At 35.2% G+C, this 20,271-nt stretch overlaps 2 protein-coding genes across 2 annotated transcripts; one reads left to right on the forward strand and one right to left on the reverse strand.

Moving 5' to 3' along the window:
• Positions 1-9,049: 9,049 nt before the first annotated feature.
• On the reverse strand, positions 9,050-12,508 carry LOC150094237 (uncharacterized). The gene is made up of 2 exons (XM_090412311.1): positions 12,066-12,508; positions 9,050-9,580 (listed from the first exon to the last, which is right to left on the reverse strand). Exons 1-2 carry the CDS (start codon positions 12,505-12,507, stop codon positions 9,156-9,158), a joined length of 867 nt encoding a protein of 288 aa, XP_090268437.1. The 5' UTR covers position 12,508; the 3' UTR covers positions 9,050-9,155.
• A 3,668-nt stretch (positions 12,509-16,176) lies between these two features.
• Positions 16,177-17,868, forward strand: LOC150094238 (uncharacterized). The gene is made up of 2 exons (XM_090412428.1): positions 16,177-16,372; positions 17,315-17,868. The coding sequence occupies exons 1-2, from the start codon at positions 16,177-16,179 to the stop codon at positions 17,866-17,868; spliced, it is 750 nt and encodes a 249-aa protein (XP_090268554.1).
• Positions 17,869-20,271: the final 2,403 nt, after the last annotated feature.

The following is a 20,271-nucleotide window of genomic DNA, read 5'->3' on the forward strand; positions in this document are numbered from 1 at the left end:
CCCCTGTTGGCGACGTTATTTTATAATCACCCTGTATATCACATGTTTTGTGGTAATGTTCCAGGGAGTTGGCAGCATGCCTTTTTCTCATGAGTCTTAAGTTGAGCCAAGTTCCAAAGTGATGGAAAGAAAAACATTTTTCCCCTTCGTAAAGCAGACGATAAAGTTGAGGCTTTCAATTAAAGATCAATCCAGGTGTCAGGAATTGTTAAAGTGTTAGTGTCGACTAAAATTCCGAACGAAGTTGACAACAGTAATATTCTCTCTGATGAAGAGCACGGATTCGCTAAAGAAAGATCGCATTTATCAATCTACTTAAAACAAGGTGACAAATGCATTAATCAAGAGAGATAACGGTATATAGGATTGTCCCATGGGGTTGTGCCCCACACAAAGGCACATGATCAGGAAGATCGCATTTCATTTAAAATTTCATTTAATTTGCAAATTCTGTTTTATTTGGGGCGCTGAAGTATAACTTGAATAAAGGCACCTCTTACCCATGGGGTGGCCCTGGTGGTATATTTATATTTTTCAAAGGCATTTGATAGATTTCCATATGGCAAGTTAGCAATCAAATTGGATAGGATGGGATTGGATAGTAGATCAGTGGCCAGGATTGGAGATTGGTTGTCTGATAGGTATCAGCAAGTTGTGTGTGGGAGAGATTATCTTAGAAAAGAAAGTCATTAGTGGCGTGCTATACGGTTCTGTTTTTAATCTATTGCTGATGTTTATCTTGTATGTTAATGATATTGGGGAAGGTTTGAATGATAAGTAGTTTTCAAATGATGCAAAGTCAGGAAGAACTATAAGGTTTAGAGCAGATGTACCTTTTCAACAGGACTTGAATAGACTGGAGAAATAGGCACATTTGCCAGTTCAGTGTCCCAAAGTATAAAGTGTTATATTCTGGAAGAGTTGGAATGCAAAGTATATAATTGGTCGGAAAATCTTAGAAGAGGAGAGTGATCCTGAAAAAGGAACCTAAAACTTCGGGGACACATTACTAAAATTATAAGGACTCCACAGCAAATTATAGCAATGATGCAGAGGACACTGACGTATATAAATATAAATAAGGCTGTTCTCGTTCCATTGTTGTATTAGACTTTGTTAATGCTACTTATGGGCTTATGCACAGATTTACTCACCTGGTTTTCAAGGAATGAAGGGATATTCGAAAGGGTACGGAGACGATTAAGTAAGGTAGTTGATCTGTGAAATGTTGAGTATGAAGACACATTGCAGGAATGCAATTTGATTTGCAGTCTGGTAGATAGGATATATATATCCTAAGCTGCTTAGAGGTTATTACCAGATCAATGTGAAGTTTTTCATAGAATGTAGAGGGGGGGGGGGGGGGAAGGCCATCTCCAGAAGATGTATAAAATATGAGCAGTAGGTTTTTTGCATGCATTTTGTAGGTGGTGGAATGACTTCACTGAGGGTGCAGTGAGTACATGATATGACAAACTGTAGGACCTCCCACAATGTGTCTTCATTCCATGGAGTTCTAGGTCTAATTATTTATTATTATATCATGAAACCCAACTTGCAAGGAGGAAACTCAGCATACCTAATGAAAACGTCAATTTCAGGTCCCCTGAAAGTTTGAGGAATCGAAACTTTGTAATTACGAGCCTTTGTGTGCATATCTGTAGATGAATATATAAGATGTGTTAAAAAAAAACCCACCAAACTTTTGCTATAAAGACTATCACTCATTTTACAACATTTTAAGCACTGTCCACTTTAAAGTAGTCCCCCCCCCCTCTACAGGCGTTACACCAATCCTAACATTTCTTCCCTTTGGAATGCTTCCTGAAGCACTTTCTGTGATGGCACGCAGTTCTCTTCTTGCATTTTCCTTAATCTCCTCTATCGTTTGGAAACGACGATCTTTCGAAGTGGTTTTCAGTTTGGGAAACAGGAAAAAGCCTGCTGGGGCTGAGAATAGGGTGGTAATGAGGAACGTTTTCATTACCATTTGAACAGTGGTTAAATTCTAAACGAATAAGTTCTGGGGTCCTATACAAAATAATCAATTGCATTTACCTTTGGATACTATCCGGGTAAGCTCTAAACCTCCCCGTCCCTTTCATCACGCATTCGTAATCAGGCGACTGCTGATATTGACTTTATACATCCACATTCAAAACTGCAAACAATTGTTGAATAATAGCACAATAATGTAGGCATAATTACCATAAAGAGAGAAACGTCACAAAACAGAAAACTGTTCCTACAAAATCACTAATTGTATTTTACCTTTGAATGCGATCCACTGGTCAAGACTCCAGCAAGTCAGCAAATCTTTCCTTTTGTTCAGCATATTAATATTATCGCATTACAACTTATGGGATTTCTGTTTCTGTGGATTCATTATAGACCTCTTTCTCTTCAGAAACAACACATTACAAACTGTCATTACAAACTAATTTTGTATTATCACTGTCATCCGAGCTATTTTTCTGTTTTAAAGAGGGTACCAATATATTTATCCATAGTTGAAATACCGTATCTACTCGAATATAACTCACAGCCCTGATTTCACTTTTCGAAAAAAGAAATGAAAAAGTTTTGCATATACCTCGCACACGAAAAAAGCTTAAACACGTTTACGTCATGGCGATAGTAATTTGCTTCCACGGTAAACAACGCGCACTCCCCAATAGCCACTATACTGCAAAGGCAAGAAAAACAAATACTTTTCTGTCAGTTAATAAAGTACAAGCACTCCATGTAATATATTTCTAAACAAATATAATACAATTAGAGACAACTGGGATAAAAACGACACTAATTAATGAATCACATGTCCCCTCATACAGAAACTATGCTGTATAGACTCAAGCAAAACTATATGTTGCAAAGACAGTATCTAACAAAACTATTGTTATTAATTAGATGTGTGCAAGTTCGTCTGCCGCAAAGCAGCAATAAAATTCAACCGAACATGTTAAAACTAAGAAAATATATATATATATATATATATATATATATATATATATATATATATATATATATATATATATATATATATATATATATAGTGAATGTTATGGCAGTTTCACATATGGAATTCGATTTAAGAGAGTTAGCATTTCAACTGAATTCTCAGCTATGCTTTTATCTTTCGGTTGCGCGATCGTTTGTTAATTCTGCACCAATCATATGCTCATCTTAATAGCCTGCCTTTGCTGTCTGTTTTCCCATTAGACTTAATTACTGTCAAGGGAGTAATTAAGAAAAATGTTCTGGGTCCGAGCCCCGGCTGAATTTAACCACTGCATTTGCAAGCAGTTCCTGATTGATTTCAACACGGTTCTCTGGTTCTCTAATGTTTTTCTCAGAGAAAATTTGATAGCAACATCCTATGCTGATGCCCACTTCTTCAACAACTTCTCAATTTCTACGAATCACAGCACGAACTCTCTCGACATGGTCGTCTATGTTGATGTGGAAGGTCGTCCAGGTCCGGGATCTTCACTGACCGACTTCTGCCCTTTCTGAAGTGCTATGAGTGTTTAAACATTTGTTGCTTAATTCCTCATAGCACTGCTTTTGGGTCATACAGTCCTTCCCATAGGTTAAGCAATTGAAATTTTTACCAAGTTTGCAGCAAAGTTTCACACGCACGTTGTTCAAGTCCTTTCATTGTCACAGTGGTATAGCCAGAGCTTTTATCACCGGGGCACTCCCTGAGTTTGCCGTCCCTCTCAATACACACCAACAATACCACAAAAACTCAAAACGACGTATAAGAAAATAAATTAAAACACTCTTTATTTCTCAAATAAAACTTATTTCAACATTCTAAAATGTTATGTTTCTTGCTTTTCTGTTAGCAAAATTGTCGATGACAATGGCGAACTGTTTCATAGTACTGTAGGTAATTCTTAATCAAGTTTATTTAGATAAACTCCTCTCACAACTAGCAACACTTACAGCAATCGTGAGGAAAATTCGTAGTATTGCAATATTTGATTTGAAAATGAGTTCTCGAGACTGTATTTTAGAATTAACTGCAAAAGTTCAAAAAGGTTCAAAGTGCTGCCCGAGGCAGACTACCCCCCCCCCCCCCTCCCCAGCTACGCCTCTTCATTGTCACTAATCCGACGAACAGCTTGTGCACGTGCTCGCTTCAGCGAAGATGTAACTCGACTAATGCTCATAGCAGAACGGGGCAATGGCAGTTTATCAAACCTGCCGCTAGGTGGGCTATTTAAAAAGTTCATTTTTTTCTACACGCCTCGTATGCACTCAGCATTTTATATATCTCAAATTTTTTGACCCGAAAGAAACGTGGTAATACGGAAGTACAGTAAGTGTTATAACCACCACTTCCACTTTTCAGTTGAAGTTTTGTGAAATATGCCATCATAAAGCTTATTCTCTACAAAGTGTAGGATAGAATCCAAACTGCAAAAATTGATTTTTTTCATAAGCACGAAAAACATTTAAATTGCTTCAGTATGACTACTTGCCATTTACTGCTTGTAACCATTTTTCTCACCGTTAATTTGCAAGTATTGTGTATATATACTTAAATACAAAAGTGGTTACTCTCCACTGTTATATCGGGGATCCTTGCAAATCCCAATTTAAGTAGATACCTTTAAAATGTTTATGGGACAGAACCAAATATCAGACCTCAGCATTTTATTTCAGGAAAGGTAACGAATAAATGACGAAAATACGAGTATTACAGTCTTAGTTTATACATCGCTCCTTTCCCAACTGTGTGCTACGCTGCGTCGTAGTATGCGAGGCACAATTCGTATCAATATTTCAAATCCAGCGCAGCAAGTTCTTACAATTCTCGGTTAACATACCTCAAACAGTCGGGAAATAAATACGTAAGAACAAAAAACATTGAAAACTTTCTAGAGCAGCGTTTCTCAACCTTTCTAAGCCCAAGGACCAGTAAAATGCCTAAAGCAATTCTGTGAACCACTAAGTTACAGAGGCGTAGCTGGGGTTTTTTCCCCTGGCGGCACCTTTTTTTGTCGTTTATGAAATCTTGTCTTACTGTCTATAAAACAGTAACCGAGTGATGAAATAGACTTCGACAATGTGATCAATGCTTTTGCGAAGATGTGATCGACGATTTTGAAAAGCAAGAAAAATAATATTTTAGAATGTTGGAATTAAAGTTTTACTTCAAAAATAAACATGTTTTTAATTTATTTCCCTATACGTCGTTTTGACTTTTTGTATTTTTTTTAAAAAAAACCTATGTAGGAATTACCGACATTTCGGAAAAACTGTGCCATTTATAACATTAATTCTAAAAGCATGTTTTGAAAGATATAACAATTAAATTGGAAGTAAACGATTAAAAGTGTATCATCATTGAATAAAGTTTTAATTTTTATTAAACAAATAAAGATGATATAATTATGTTACTACTTACTTTTAATGAGATGGTTGAGCTTCTCGGCCTTTGCAGAGTTGCTGGATGTCTGTCTCAATATTGGTCAACTTCAGTCGAAGATTGGCACACACACTAAGACGATTTCTGTATTTTGTTTTTATTTGAAGGAGCGATGAAAATTCTTTCTCACATTCACTTCACTGGTTTAGTTCGAGAAAGATAGCTTAGAAAACTTCAGTACGATTTTCAATGCTTCTTCAGACAATTCGGGAAATTCACTTCTCACTGAAGACGAGATTCAAAATCGAGCAAAACCAATATCACGGAACTGCATTTTAAGCCCACTGTCACTTGAAAGTTCAATTAACTGTTCTTTCTTCGATAACGAAAGGTCGTTCTCGTGACAAGCCTGAAATGGATGGCGAACCCACAGAAATTTCTTATAAGTTATTCGGAAAATATGTTTCAAAATTCCGCTTCAGATTTTTGAGGTGGTCACAAACCCTTTCCAGAGACTCGGAATCGACAAAACTATCATTTTCCACTAAAAAGGATTCCAATGTTGGAAAAGATGCAAATTTTCTGTCTTTTAGATAATTAATCCATAAAACCAGTCTTTTTTTCGAATGCCATTATTTTGTCGTAGGCATCAAGGAAATTCTTTAACTGTTCTTGAAGGGAGAAATTTATTTCATTTAATTTCGAAAAAATGTCTGAAAGATAGGATAGTGTTGATAACCATGCTTCTTCAACAAGGAGTGATGCAAAATCAGAATTACGTTCATTTACAAATAATATAAAACTTCGTGCCTTAATTGAAATAACCTTATTAGTACTTTGCCCCTGGAAAACCAGCGAATTTCAGAATGAAGCAAAAGTGGTGTATATTCACTGCCCATTTCATCCCCGAGTACTGAAAATAACCGGTTAACAGTCGAGCTTTAATAATAAAATTAACTAGCTTGACAGCGTTATATATATATATTCACTGCCCATTTCATCCCCGAGTACTGAAAATAACCGGTTAACAGTCGAGCTTTAATAAAATTAACTAGCTTGACAGCGTTATATATATATAGCACAGTTTTAAATTCTGGTGGCATTCCAAACAATGCACTCAATTCATATCTGGATCTACTTCTTTGATCTTAGAAACAATCCCACTATGCCTGCCTGTAAGAGCAAAACAGAAGCCTATACATTTTCCCCACTGGATCCCTTTGTGTATTATTTAATTGAGGGTGTGAAATATTTCTTCTCCAGTGTTCGGGATGACAGTTATACAAAACAGAATATCGTCATGAGCATATCTTACGTAGCATATTAACTGCGTATCATTTGTAACATCAGTAGTCTCGTCTATTTGTAACGCATAATAAGGGATTCTCAACTGTTTCGATTAACTGAGATTCTACGTCACCTGCCACATCATTAATTCTGCCACCGACAGTGTCATTTGAAAGAGGAATCAAATCAATCAACATCTTAGTAGCTTGTTGCCAAACATCGTTTTTACCACATCTTTTATAGCTGGAAGTAGTCAATTTTCTCATTTAGAATGAGGTTTCCCTTTATGTGCAAACTTAACAGATAGTATGCGTCCAGTACCTTGCTTTTAAATGGAACCCATGGCCGAAACAATCTTTCCCATGATTTAATGTCCCTAAGCGTCGCTGAAGAAATTCATTTTGCTTATTTTTCACATCACAATGTTTAATTTCTATTTAATTTCTAAATGTCGGAGTTTCGCAGGTTCATGCACTCGTTCGACACATTGAGGTTTCTGTTCACTTTCATCTCCACACCAAGTAAACCCGAATTCCAAATATGAACCGTTTATATTTCTTATTGTATTTTTTTCTTTGAACTGGTTGTTTCTTCTACTTCCATAGCATCAGATTTACTGGTCGTTACAACACGTGTAGTACAATTAGGTTAGCATTACCCCTTTCATTTGCTCTTCTTTACAAAGTCCTAGTTCTAAGCCACTTTTCCATTATTAAAAAAACGTTTCCGAAAAATATAAAACTGGGGTTAACTCAGGACACTTTGTCCGAGTATCACTTCTCAAGATATACTGAGCCTTGGTCGAATGAGGGGTAAACCTTCAATATATAATAAAAATCAATAAATAACAAGCCATTGGTTGAAATGTGGATAATACATATTCACTTCAAATCTGACAAAACAGTTTTGTTTTTCTCTTTACCCCTCTTATTTTATTCGTCATTCTGCAGCTACAAATTTAGCGGCAGAATGACGAATAATAAAAGAGGGGTGAAGTGAAAAACAATATTTTTGTTTCTGCCTATGAACATTCTGAAGCTATTTGTTGGTTTTTTTAAGACTCCACTTGATTTCAATAATTTTTACTTATTCAATTTTAATTTGATAATTAAAAATATATATTTAAGTCTGCCTGCAGACCATAGGCGTTGAGAAACACTGTTCTAGAGCACTAGATAGATATAAATCTAGTCCAGTAAGATAAAAGGAACGCGGTTAACAGTTATTTGCAACAAATCTTTATTTTTCAGAGGGATATATGGTCCAACCCCAGCTTACTTTTAGACGAGCGGACAGCTACTCTGTCCTGAGACATCAAGGAATGAGCTTAGGAGAAAAGATCATTGCCGCCATTAGTCCTAATCAGTGTTCTCACTGAAAGAAAAAAAACAACTTTTTAGGACAAATATAGGTACTGGTAGTTTGGGTTTGAGCTGTCCTACAAAATTTGTCTAAGGGCACTGTGACAAAATGGAATGTTTAAACTAATATATGGACTCACGTGACTATCTCAGTGCAGGTAGTTGCATCCATACTGCTTTCGTGCTGTAAACTTGAAAAATCGACTACATATAATCCACATTTCAGATAGCAACATATTAGGCATCAAGAAATGGCAGTATTTGTTTACCTGTCCGTTGCAATTATGATAGCCATGGGCCCGTTCTCATTGGCGAACGAGCTCTCCAGAAGCTAGATAGGTTTAAAAGGTCAGCTGACTAGTATAGGAATTATATATACTCATGTGCTCAAATATGATAGCCAATGTAGGCCATCAGTAAGTATATACATTTCAGCTTAAATGTCCACCTTAAAGCATTCAAGAGTAAAAAGCCAGACATTTCTAAGGAAGCGCTTAGACTTGTAAGTCGAAAATTGTTTCGAAAGATGGAGTCTCCTTTGAAATTTCAGTTCAACTTTCATAAGTGACTTGCTGAAGGGGTTCATGCTGCTATTCGTGTGAAACTGCACCTTATTTTTAGTTAACAAAAATGCCAAGTCATTTGATGTGTTTTAATCAGGTTGTAGTGCTTTTGAATATAAGCTCTTATATAGAGAGACTAGTTCATTTTCCAGTATATTATTCCAAACTAGTTTCGGTGTAGATGAAATATGGGATTCATTTTCAGATGAAAGTGAATATTCCAGTCGTAGCAGTAATTTTATTAGAAATTAATATTTGACTAACTTCCTTTAAATTAAATTTGTTTTCATTGTTTTGTTTGCATCAAGGCTCTAGAAAAGAAATTGGATTGTTCATAAAAGGTGAGCAACTCAATTCTCTATTGAAGAGAATGGTACCACACGAATTAAGATATCCACTTTACATCTAGTAAAGATTTTAGAATATTAATTCCGTCAACTTCAGAAATTGAATCAGACTAAACAACTTGAAAAATATTTATTCTAGATTGCTGATTTAGTTTATTTTTGTACAAAAAGTCAACGTCAAATTTAAACTGAAATTAATTTACAATTAATAAGTTAATTATGGTTCAGAGGGTGTAAGAGTATCTGATGAAGTAGATGTGCTGGAAGCTTCTGCTATCTCTTTAGTATTTAAGGATACCTCCGAAGATCCTTCAACTGGCTTTTCTGTTATTCCATTTTTCTCTTGGCCCTTTGGTTCCTCAGCATTGGTTGATGGGTTTTCGGTTTCTTCAGTACTTTCAGTAGCTGAAGCCGTTTCAACTTTCTTTTCAATCTCTGCCTCTGTAGTTTTAGAACCGATGGCTTCTACAGTAGTTTCTTTTGCTTTGGAATCACTGGCGGTACCAGAACGTGGAGCCTCTGAGGAACTAGTCGACTTCGTGCACTTTGCACAGTTAGGATCGCAGGCAACTTCGATTTCCTGAGTTGAGCTGGTGTTTTCTTTTCGACAGGCTGCGTCTTCTGTACAGCTACAGGCACCACCTGCACAGTTAAAAGAGTTGTTAGCGCAAAATATTCAGCTTAAACCAGAAGTGTATTCATGCAAGCAAAGTTCTAGTACTTGTTAAAGTGAAAAGAGTTGGTTAAATCTGATCACATTCCTTATTACAAAGATTTAATAGCATGTTTACTAAAGACAAACACAAAGTTTCATGCTTTAAATAGAATCTAAACATTCTAGTCTTCAACGGCAACCAAGCTTAACATACTGAGATTACAGGTTTAGATTTTAGCTAAGTATCGAACTAGATGGGAGTAGGCGAGGCCTTCTACCCCTTAGAAGGGAATTAAAGGCGTTAGCATTATTTTATAATTAGGATAATCGGCACGAAGTTAGAGACCAATTTAGAAAATTCAGTATTGAGAATAATTTAGAACTATTTTGAGATCTCACTGTCCGAACGAATCTTAAATTTGACCTAGGCTTATCAGATTTTTTTAGCAAAACAGTCACGTGATATATTGATGGGTCGCGCAGGACTAATATAAATAGTATTGCGTTACTGATTGCACGAAAGTGGGGTTTATAGCATCTTTTAAGTTTGTAGTTTTGCAACTCAATGATAGTTTCTAGGAGGAAATTGGAAATCGTCGGAAGGATGATCCAAAGATGCGATCAATGAGGGGAAGTAGATTGTTTCTGAGAAACAATTATGATTAATTAAAACGACGCCTTCGAGCATGTCATCTAGTTGAGTTTCGTTCGTCATTACGACAATCCGAAGCCAAATTCAGTTTAATCTTTAGTCTATTTCACCTACGAAATTAGTCTATAGCAGGCACATATACTACAGACCAACTTTGATAGTCCTAAAGTTCTTTAGAGAAAACTAAATTTTAAGTCATGCTTTGAGAATTAATGTAGTTGGACAAGCACCTTAAGACAGCAGCATGCTCATTTTACAAATATTTGAAGTATCTTCCAGCACGGATCAGAAGATTTTGCAATATCTTTGAGCAAGTTAACTGTTCTCGATTAAGTTCGAAAGAAAGTGAAGAGCAGAATCAGTAAAATTTATTTTAGCTATTGCTTTGAGTAAAACAGAAGCACAAGATGTTTGAAATTAGCACTGTTTGGTATATTGTAGATACTGTTAGTTTTAGAATCGAGTTAGCAACTAATCGAAGTTATTTCGTTACTACAAATTAACTTCGTTAGCAAGTTGTCCATACTAGATTATGGATGAGCAATAGGTTCCTAGGCAACGCAACGAAATTTTCATAGTATTTATTACTGTACAGAATCAGGATGGTTATAGAAAACTCATACAGGTAGGAGATGTTTATACAAACAGTATGGTAGCGTAAAAACACTAATTCAGAACGAGTCATCTATTCTAATTAGAATGCTTTTACTGAACTCTGCTTTTCTTAGCCAATGTCTATAATCCCACAGGATAGAAAAATACAAAGTGCTCCCTAGAGACCCTGTCCACTGCCTATTCAAACTACAGCGAAAAACTTATTCATACATTCAAAGCACGTCTGAAAGATGGTGCTTAATATCAGCAACGCTGCCATATTTCAATCTTGTCAAATTGGAAACTCATCCGTTCATCTAAGAATGACCTTTTATTACATCCAGAGTTGAAGTACTCTATTCATGTGACATGGCTTACTATGGACACAGGAAGAACTGTTGACATTCGCCTTTATGAACAAATTTTGCACCATCGTTATGGCAAGTCAGGTCTAGCAGACGCTTCATTGGATATCCCTTCACAGGATCAAAACAAGTACTACACAGAAGTTAAGTCTGATTGTTTTAGGAGTCAACAGCAGTTTTAAAAGCTATTCCATTCCCCAAATACGGCTGTATAAATTTACAGTCTGGGAGAATCATTTAAGATCTAATTAACTCTTCAGATATGGCTTTCTAATTAGGAAATTAGTTACCAAGTAACTAATTTAGTACACCAACTCACTTAGTGTAACAGTGAGACTATGATTGTCTTCTGAAGATGTTGGATATAAACACCAGAAAAATCACCTAATAAGTCAGCCATTGTCATTGTACTGTAATTAATACTGAATAAATTATGTACTGCCAACACAAGACCTTCCACGCGATAAAAAATCTAGCAGACTAAATTTTTTTTTTTTTTTTTTTTTTCAGAAGAGGGGTTTAGCTGGACGTTGAACCTAGTAATTAAATGCTAAAAACAAATCCATTCTTAGACTAAAGCACTTGAATTAATCAAAGTTCTTCGGAGAATGACTCGCTTCAAGGTTTTCCAACATAAGTTGGATAGTCTGTTTCGGATCTCAACTTTGTTTAGTAAGGAAAGTTGTTTTAATTAAGATAAGATTCAGTAATCGGAGGGGAATATTTAGGAATAAGGTATATCGATTGTATGCGCCGTGCGTGTACGAATTTTTATCCACTTCCCATGTATTTAACTAAGAAAAAAAAAAACTGCTAAGTTAATAACAATAGATTAAACAACCCCCTCAGTCCAATACTTACTACTACCACGGCTGAACTTCAAAGAAATTGATAGGAGACAGTCACGCAAGCAGGTAACGAATCTATTGAAAAATCCGTCTTTCTTTGTAACGTGATGAGAGGAACTACTCGATTCAAAATCTTTCGATGCGGTTTCCTTTGGCTGGTTGCTCGTGTCTTCGCTTGAGACTTCTTCCGCTACACTTTTATCACTTGATGCGATACATTCCTGGTTTTCTGGAGGGGTATCAGAAGTTGAGGTGGGGGTTGGTTTATCGTCTGTGTTGGTATCAGCAGTTTGAGCAATGCTCTGTTGCTCAACATTTGCAGCCGAAACTGTATCAGCACTTGAAGCTAAAGTCGGTTGGTCATCTTTTGGAGCGGTATCCTCGCTCGAAGTGACGGTTGGCTGATCGTTCTTTGCAAGGGATGCTACCTCCTCTGTTTGCTGACTATCTGCCATCTGGATTCCTTTAGCTAAAGAACACAGCAAGAGAAAAAGGAACGATTACTGCTCTATACACCTCCTTTTATTGCTAGCTGCACGTCACAGACGCTTACGTCATGTGTACACGTGTATGCAAATTTTTCTTCATATTTGACGTATTCGATTACAGGATATAAGTTTAGTGATGTGAGACGAACTAGCTTTATTTTTAATACTATATTTTATGTTGATCATAAATCGAACTAACAGAATTTGCAAAGCCGTATCCCATAAATAATAAAAGCTAAGGTATTTTATGTGAAAATTTACCTAATCATGTTTGTTTAGGTATTCTATTTGTTTATATTTTATTTTTTATAAAGAACATGACTCTTGATATATTTTAGAATTAAATTAAAACATTTGCATTAACAAAATAATTAATATGATTGTGTTTATGTGAAATTTTGTAAACGAAGCATGTTGGTGTAGAAGGGAATACAGGTTTAAAAAACATATTGAGAATTAAGGAGATTTTTAGTTCGTCTGCTTGTGAAACAACGTCATATCGTCCTCTAAACAAGAAATTTCTGCTAATTTCAAATTAAGAATCGCAAAACCTGAAGCTTAGAAACGTTATTTATCTGTTATGTAGTAGCATAAAAGAAACGAAGCAATCAAGAGTTAAATATTAATCACTAGAAATTAATGATTAATACACCCATTCCAACTTGCATTAATAAATGAATAATTATACTAATATTAGAATCGGTATTTAACTTTGGTATTCAATAACTAGCTACTGTAATTCTGTTGATCCGCGCATATCTAAATAGAAAGAAAGTGGGTGCGAATATATTCTTTCTTCTTACCACCTTCGTTGCTTTTTTTTATTTATTTATTTTTTATTTATTATTATTTTTTTTCAATTAAATATGAAGTCACTTTATGAAGGCCGCGGCACTTATCCTTAAGGCCCTTGACCAGGCCACATAGGCTGTCGTAAGCATTATACTTAATTCTAAAATTAATTTAAAATTTTAAAATAATTTTAGATATTTAAAAATTTTAAATATTTAAAAATTTTAAATATTTAAAATCTACAACTGAAGGCTGGTCTGAATTAATAAGCTTATTTAGATGTTTATTGCTTTTTTATTTATAATGATTATGGTTTGAAACACCTGCTGTAGGACCTAAGTTTGATTTCTGTCGTACTATGAGAGGAACTTTTTCAATTGAAAGCGCATTAATAAGTCTCAGACGGAGTGGCAAGTATTTCATCAGTCTGTATTTTTCATCCTGAAATGTGCATAACTAGTCAGAGGAAACATGTCGCTTACTGATATAATTACACTTGCTTCATACGCCTAAGTTCCTTTAGCGTAACCAAACTAATCAACTAGTCTTAAATACTGTACAATCATAACAGCTTAAGTTGCCTCATCTGAAAAGTCTTTGTAAAGTTCCATCCTGTTTTAGACGGGATTCGAACCCAGGTCTTCCCAACCAAAGGTCATCGTTGTTACCGACTAAAATATTAATAGATATTGTAATTTGTATATGTTCTTTATGGAATTGAAAAAGTATGCCAATCACACCACCGAATATGAACAATGCTGATGTCTTTCACTTTTAAAGCAGCTACTCTGCTGTCAACATTATTACCTGCCGTCTAATCATTATCAATGAAAAGTGTTCATTAAATTATATTTATATTTTATTAATTAATTTGTTTAATTTATATTTTATTAATAATGACATTTTTAAAACTTTATCGGTGGTCCTTTTCTCCTGCTTTTTATTTGTATTTTAAAATAACATTTTAAGAATGTTTTAACATTTCACTTGCTAACTTGCATTATCAGAACTATTCACAAGAATCCTCCTTTCCCGTAATAGGCCTAGTGGCCTGTTACGTTCGCATTTGGCATGGCCTTTATGGCATGGCCTACCATCTGAAACCGAAATCGCTTCGAGAATAAGGTGGTTATTCCAATGCCTCCCGTCTTATGTCTGTAGATGCATGTGTTCACGGGCCAGTTTGCCTGTTCTGAAGGACGAAAAAACCCGAGTTTCCGGGTGGAAAAAACCTTCCTCCGTATGAGACTGGCTAACTCACCTTTAGTCAAAAGAGACCAGATAAAGGTTCCTCACGTCTTGGACGGGAATCGGATCCAGGTCTTTCCCACCCAATATAGGCTTCGTCTATACCGACTGAGCTACGGAGGCTCATTTACAAGAATAGTTCACACAAATCGTGTGGAATTTCTCATTCAATATTACAATTGCAGAATCTTAATGGTTTGAAGTATTTTGACATCTCAAACAAATATTTAAAATGGCGAAGCATTAAGAAATTAGGAGGTTGGCTGCAATTTAAGAAGATACTTGGCTGACAATTTTGCTTTAATTGTTCACATTTGAATTCCGCTCTGAAAATCCAGCAACACAATAACAATAGCAAACGACAGAATTCCACTGATTAAAATAATATCAGCCAGGGAGTCGGTCTTATACACGAATTAATCCAACTCTGGTTTTCATTCCAAGAAACAGACAAACCGGTCATAAGAACGCACACTGTTAACAGATATATACACTTGCCTCATAGCCTTAGCCACTTCAGTCATAATTCCAGTTAATCCAAACCAACGCTGAATTCAATGTAATGGTATTTATTCTATTTAGAAAATGTATTAAAATTTTCGAATCATTTTCGAATCATTTTCGAATTTGGGTTTCGATCAGACCAATTGTACTTGTCAATCAACCAGGCAAACCGGCCAGTGGAACACACACAGTTTCAGACAAAAGAATATTTGTAGGCTTAGGGCTAACCTTATGGTTACGAAATCTAAGGCTACTTGGAAGATCGTAGGCGCTTAAATGCCTGTTAAAACCACTGATGAAAAAGATAATTACATGCGTAGATTATAAAAGGAAAAACTAGTCAGTTTAATAAACACTCTGTAACTTTTCCATAAAGATACCTAAAGAGTAATTTGAATAACAAATTTGTCGTAGGCAACCTGATAGTTCTCTGTCAAATGTTATAATTTAATGTTATTTTCTAAACAAATGTGTTTGTTAAACTTCTAAATACCTAGGCCCACCAGGAAACAAATCTTATACAAATTCTTTCCTTACTGTAATTTTTCTTTGATTTGCATTCCCAAAGAATATTTGCCATCTAAATTCTGACGTTTGACATCAAATTTGTTAGATATTCACCGTGTGTGATGACATATCACTGTTATTCGAAATATCCCATTATATACAGTATATATTTATACGTTTTTATATGTTTATTGCTTGTTTTGCATGTGCAGACATTATTTAATCGTTACTAATACAAAGCGTTGTTTACTAAGTTAGTGCCTAATCATAAAAACAGAAATTTAAAAACGCATTTTAAAATTCAAAATGTAGTTTATTTCAAACAATATACTTGAATAAAATTTTCACAGATGGGAATATGCCTTAAAACAGAAAGAAATTATTACGTAAATTGACAATTTTATTAAACACAAATCTCTAGTGTTTGATAACATTTCCAAAATGCAAATACTTTCGTCACGTGGTTTATGTTTGACGTTCGTCATAAAAGGCTTCTCATAAAAGGTATAGCAAGGAGCAGGACGATCTTTTTTTTTAAAATTATAGCCTTGCTAAACAGAAATCAAAATACAAAAGCAAACAGCAATGAATGATAAAGATAATTATGATAAGGGCAAGTATTTTAGGCCTATCAGAAGTACAGCTGAATTTCGGGAAGAAATTGAAGAACATGTAGAGGAACCGCCCCCCGAGCCGTGTGCAACACAAGGTACAGCTACATCGGCAACAGGGTTTGAAGAAAAAGATGAACTTGCATTACTTCAAGAATCGCTTGAAAAAGGCAAGTCTTAATGTTAGATGATAATACCTTAATTAAAATAACTTCTTTAAAATTGAGTTAACACTCGTGCTTAAGTGCTGTCTAACTTCCTTTACTTTGAACTACTGCTTCTCCTACACGATGAACAATTTTACTACCTCGTGATAAATGCACGAACGCTTTCTTACTACTAGTTTAAAATTTGCTATCTTAAATTCGACTTCAGCTGTTCAAAATGAACTTAATTTGCAGAGCACTGTCTTTAGCATTTTATTCACTATATGGAGGGGAATATAATTAAAACACCAAGCGCTAGTTTAATTGTTAGTATTGCCCTTTATAACCAATCCGAATCTCACTGTGGATTTGACTGTTCTTGAATCCCTCTTCTGTCGCAGTGCCATTTTATCGTGCGGCGTTTGAGACCATGCCGAGTATTCGTAGAATAGAACTTAAAAAGATGAACTAACTCTCAACCGGCTCACTGCACAACGTGCTACTGGTTTTGCAAATTTTCTTGGGTCGATTAGATTCGCATAAAAATGCAGACTGAAGTTTAACTTGCAGTATAATCACTAAACCATAACTTTTCTTAAAAAAAAAAAAATTCTGTGTATAATACTGCAGATAATCTGAAATATACTTTTTCTTAAAGGGATTGGTGCCAATGACTGGAAATCTAGTCTATTCTAAACGAATAAATGAGAGAACTTTGCCATTGAAGTTTGTATGATGAAAATGGTTGATTTACGTACTCGCTGTTTGTAAATTATCTGGACTTTAATGGGCCTGTAGAATTTAAGACTCATATTTAAGTAGATCATACTTAGATTTTTGTATTATGCTAAAGACAAAGCTCAATTGTTTATAAAATTTGCATACAAACTAACCCAATTTGTGACTTAACTGGTAATATTTCACTACTGACATTTGTATTTACTATTTCTTTTCCCCCCCAATTAGCACACGTTCTAGATTGCATCTCAACATGTACTTGCGATACATTCTGTCCTTGTCGTGTACCACTTCAACGAGTACGTTGCCAGTGTCCTTGCCCTTGTTCCCGCTGTAGGGACGTCCCTCGCAGTGCTCCTGAGGAAGAGCATGCGACTGCTGGTTCTCTTATGGCACATGCCACTGAAACCATTGTCGAGAGCGAATTAATTCCGCCTTCTTCGGTTAAGTGCACCCTTGTAACTACAAAAGTAGCCGAAACTGTCCAAGTCATACCATCCGCGGAAGAATCGGATTCGGGGCAGACTTCAGGCACAGATGTTAGTCCATCTCCCGATATGTCAACCGCTAGTGATGCTTCTATTCTGTCCAAGGACTCGGAAACAGCAATGGTGGTGGAAGACCTCGATAAGAATCTTCCTAAGGACTCGACTGTATCAGAGAATCTGGATAAGGATTGCCTTAAAGATTCTGAAGCAGCAGCAACCGTGACCGAAGAACCGGATAAGGATCACTCCAAGGATTCGACAGCAGAAACGATGACTGAAGACCTTGAAGTATAACGGATCAAATTCCTGAAATTGTTTTGCAAACTTTCAATTTCATTTGATTGTATGAGTTTTTATTAATGTCTTTGAAATTTAACTAATAATTTTAATAAAGAATTTTAAACTTGACTAAATCTTTAGCCCATTACTTGATAGTGCTAGATTCACAACACAATTACACTTAAACTTTTAATTTTAATAATTGAACTTACAAGACGTCTACATAGCTTTGTGACGATTGATCAATAGTCGATCATTAGCGCAAACAAGTATGATTTTTGTGCAGGAAATTAGCTTGTTTGTACTTGATTTTGTAGGTGTAAGTGCTAGACTACCAATTGACTAGTGCCCTGGCGAAATGACACCTGAAGCGATAAAAATAGGAAGTTTGATGTTCAAATGTCTACAGTAAACTTAAAACATAGGAATGAACAGATTTATTGGAGATTTGACTGCTCATTAATTCCTTTGCTTTTAAGCTATACTTGCATCAATTTTTGGATCCAACTCATTTTAAACTAAACTTTCGTGGTGTAACTCCCGTTTATCAAATCAATTTTATCGAGAATCTCTGCAAGACTTTTACAGAAAGCCCACAACAGCGCATTCGTCACTTTACTTGTATTTTTAGTATTGCTGTAATCAAAAAATCATCTCGTAAGTTGGATCTTTCGGCCCAATGTGCTGCCTAGAATAATTGTTCGATAAATTACCTATTTTGAAAGTTACGTAATTTATTATTCCTTTGGAGATTAGTGTTTTAATCTGATACTTTTTAATGGACTTTTATTTTTCTCCACCCTTTAAAGAGCAACATTAAACCAGAAGAACCGTCTTCTAAAGGTTAAAACTTTTGAGATCAAATTTAAATGCAGAGTTCTCATTATAAAACTAGTAGGATGGAGTCCGATATTAATAGGAAAATATACTTCCCCCATGATTACTGAAATCAAACGTTAACAGTAAGTACATAATTATGTACGTGTACTTAATGCATTAATACCATTGTAGCGCCTCGAATTCTAACAATGTTAAATAAACTTTTCATCGGAATGTTACAATAGTATGGCTGCTCCAAACCTCTTTCTAGAATAATAGTTAAAATGAGTTTGCCGGCGGGAAGTTAAGCGATGAGATTCTTTTAAAGCTGTATTCCAAATTAGACAGCAAGAAAGCCAACGGGAAAAGTGCATTAAAATGCAACTTCTGGAATAGAAAAGTGCCTTTCGCAAATCCTTGTATGTATAGTGACATAACTAAACTCAGAAGTTTATGGCATATTTCCCAGAAGTACTTGTGTGTCAAACTATGGCACACTTTTTTTCTGTTAAGTTGTATAGGAATATAAATTAATGTATTTTGTAAAACGTAAGGAAAGCTTTCCTTAAAGAATCAATAAATTGATCTTTCAACTCAATGAACTGTTTTGAAGGCAGGAAACGTTAATTTCAAACTACTACTGTTCCAAAGAATGTGCCACTGAGGGTAAAAGGCTTGAAATTTGATTTAGTTTTTCATACTAAATATGAAATTATTTTTACTAACTGCAGGGATTTTAAGTGTCCTATTTTACTTGCTGTGAAGCTACTGAAACTTCTCATGACGATTAACTAAAATATGGTGACCAAGACTTTAGTAAAATTTGATTTAAAACATTCCGTCAATCTTTAAATTAGAACACTGAATAACGGACCGTTTGGCACAGCAAGTTGAATTAAAATTCGTTAATACATCGTGTGTATATTCATCTGCGAATTAATGCGCGTGACATCAGTGGCATCTTTTGATAAATTGGCGAAAGTTAACTCGCTGGATAATCACTATGTGAAGGCAGGCTGTTAGGGTTAACAATAACCAAGTAGGAGCAGCGTTCCCCAATTTTAAATGTTGCTAAATTAAAAATATATTTACACATGCGTACTAGAGTTCGATTTTCATGTAATATCTAAGGCTACTTAGATTTTTTTAATGGTGTGGAGACTTAAAATATGAAGTCATTATACCCGAACAGCCGCAAATGAAAAAACTTGCTTGCCAAAAAATTAATCTGAATCAAAAGTATTTGAATGGTTCAAATATTTGAACCTTTTTAAATTTAAAATAGGATAAAAATAAAGAATACACTTAATGATAGTACCGTCGAAGAAGTTCTGGGAAGGCAGAGTAGGAATCACAAATAATTGATTTCTGAAGAAACCATATTATGTGAAGGAAGAAAAGCTTTATGGAATACACTTCTGCAAAGTACAGAAGAAAATAAAAGAAATAGGAGAAATGAAAGCTACAGGCTTAAACAAAGTGCAAGGAAAGTGGAGAGTTTTCCCGGAGAAAATGAGAAAAGAGGCTGAAGAGAAGCAGTAAGTAAATTTGACCCGAAGAGGTTCAGATAAAGTTAGCTGGGAAAAGTTTTAAAAGAGA

This window comes from Typopeltis vanoorti, chromosome 22 (assembly GCF_054136105.1).
Source record: "Typopeltis vanoorti isolate ZY-2024b chromosome 22, IOZ_Tvanoo_1.0, whole genome shotgun sequence".
Taxonomy (NCBI): domain Eukaryota; kingdom Metazoa; phylum Arthropoda; class Arachnida; order Uropygi; family Thelyphonidae; genus Typopeltis; species Typopeltis vanoorti.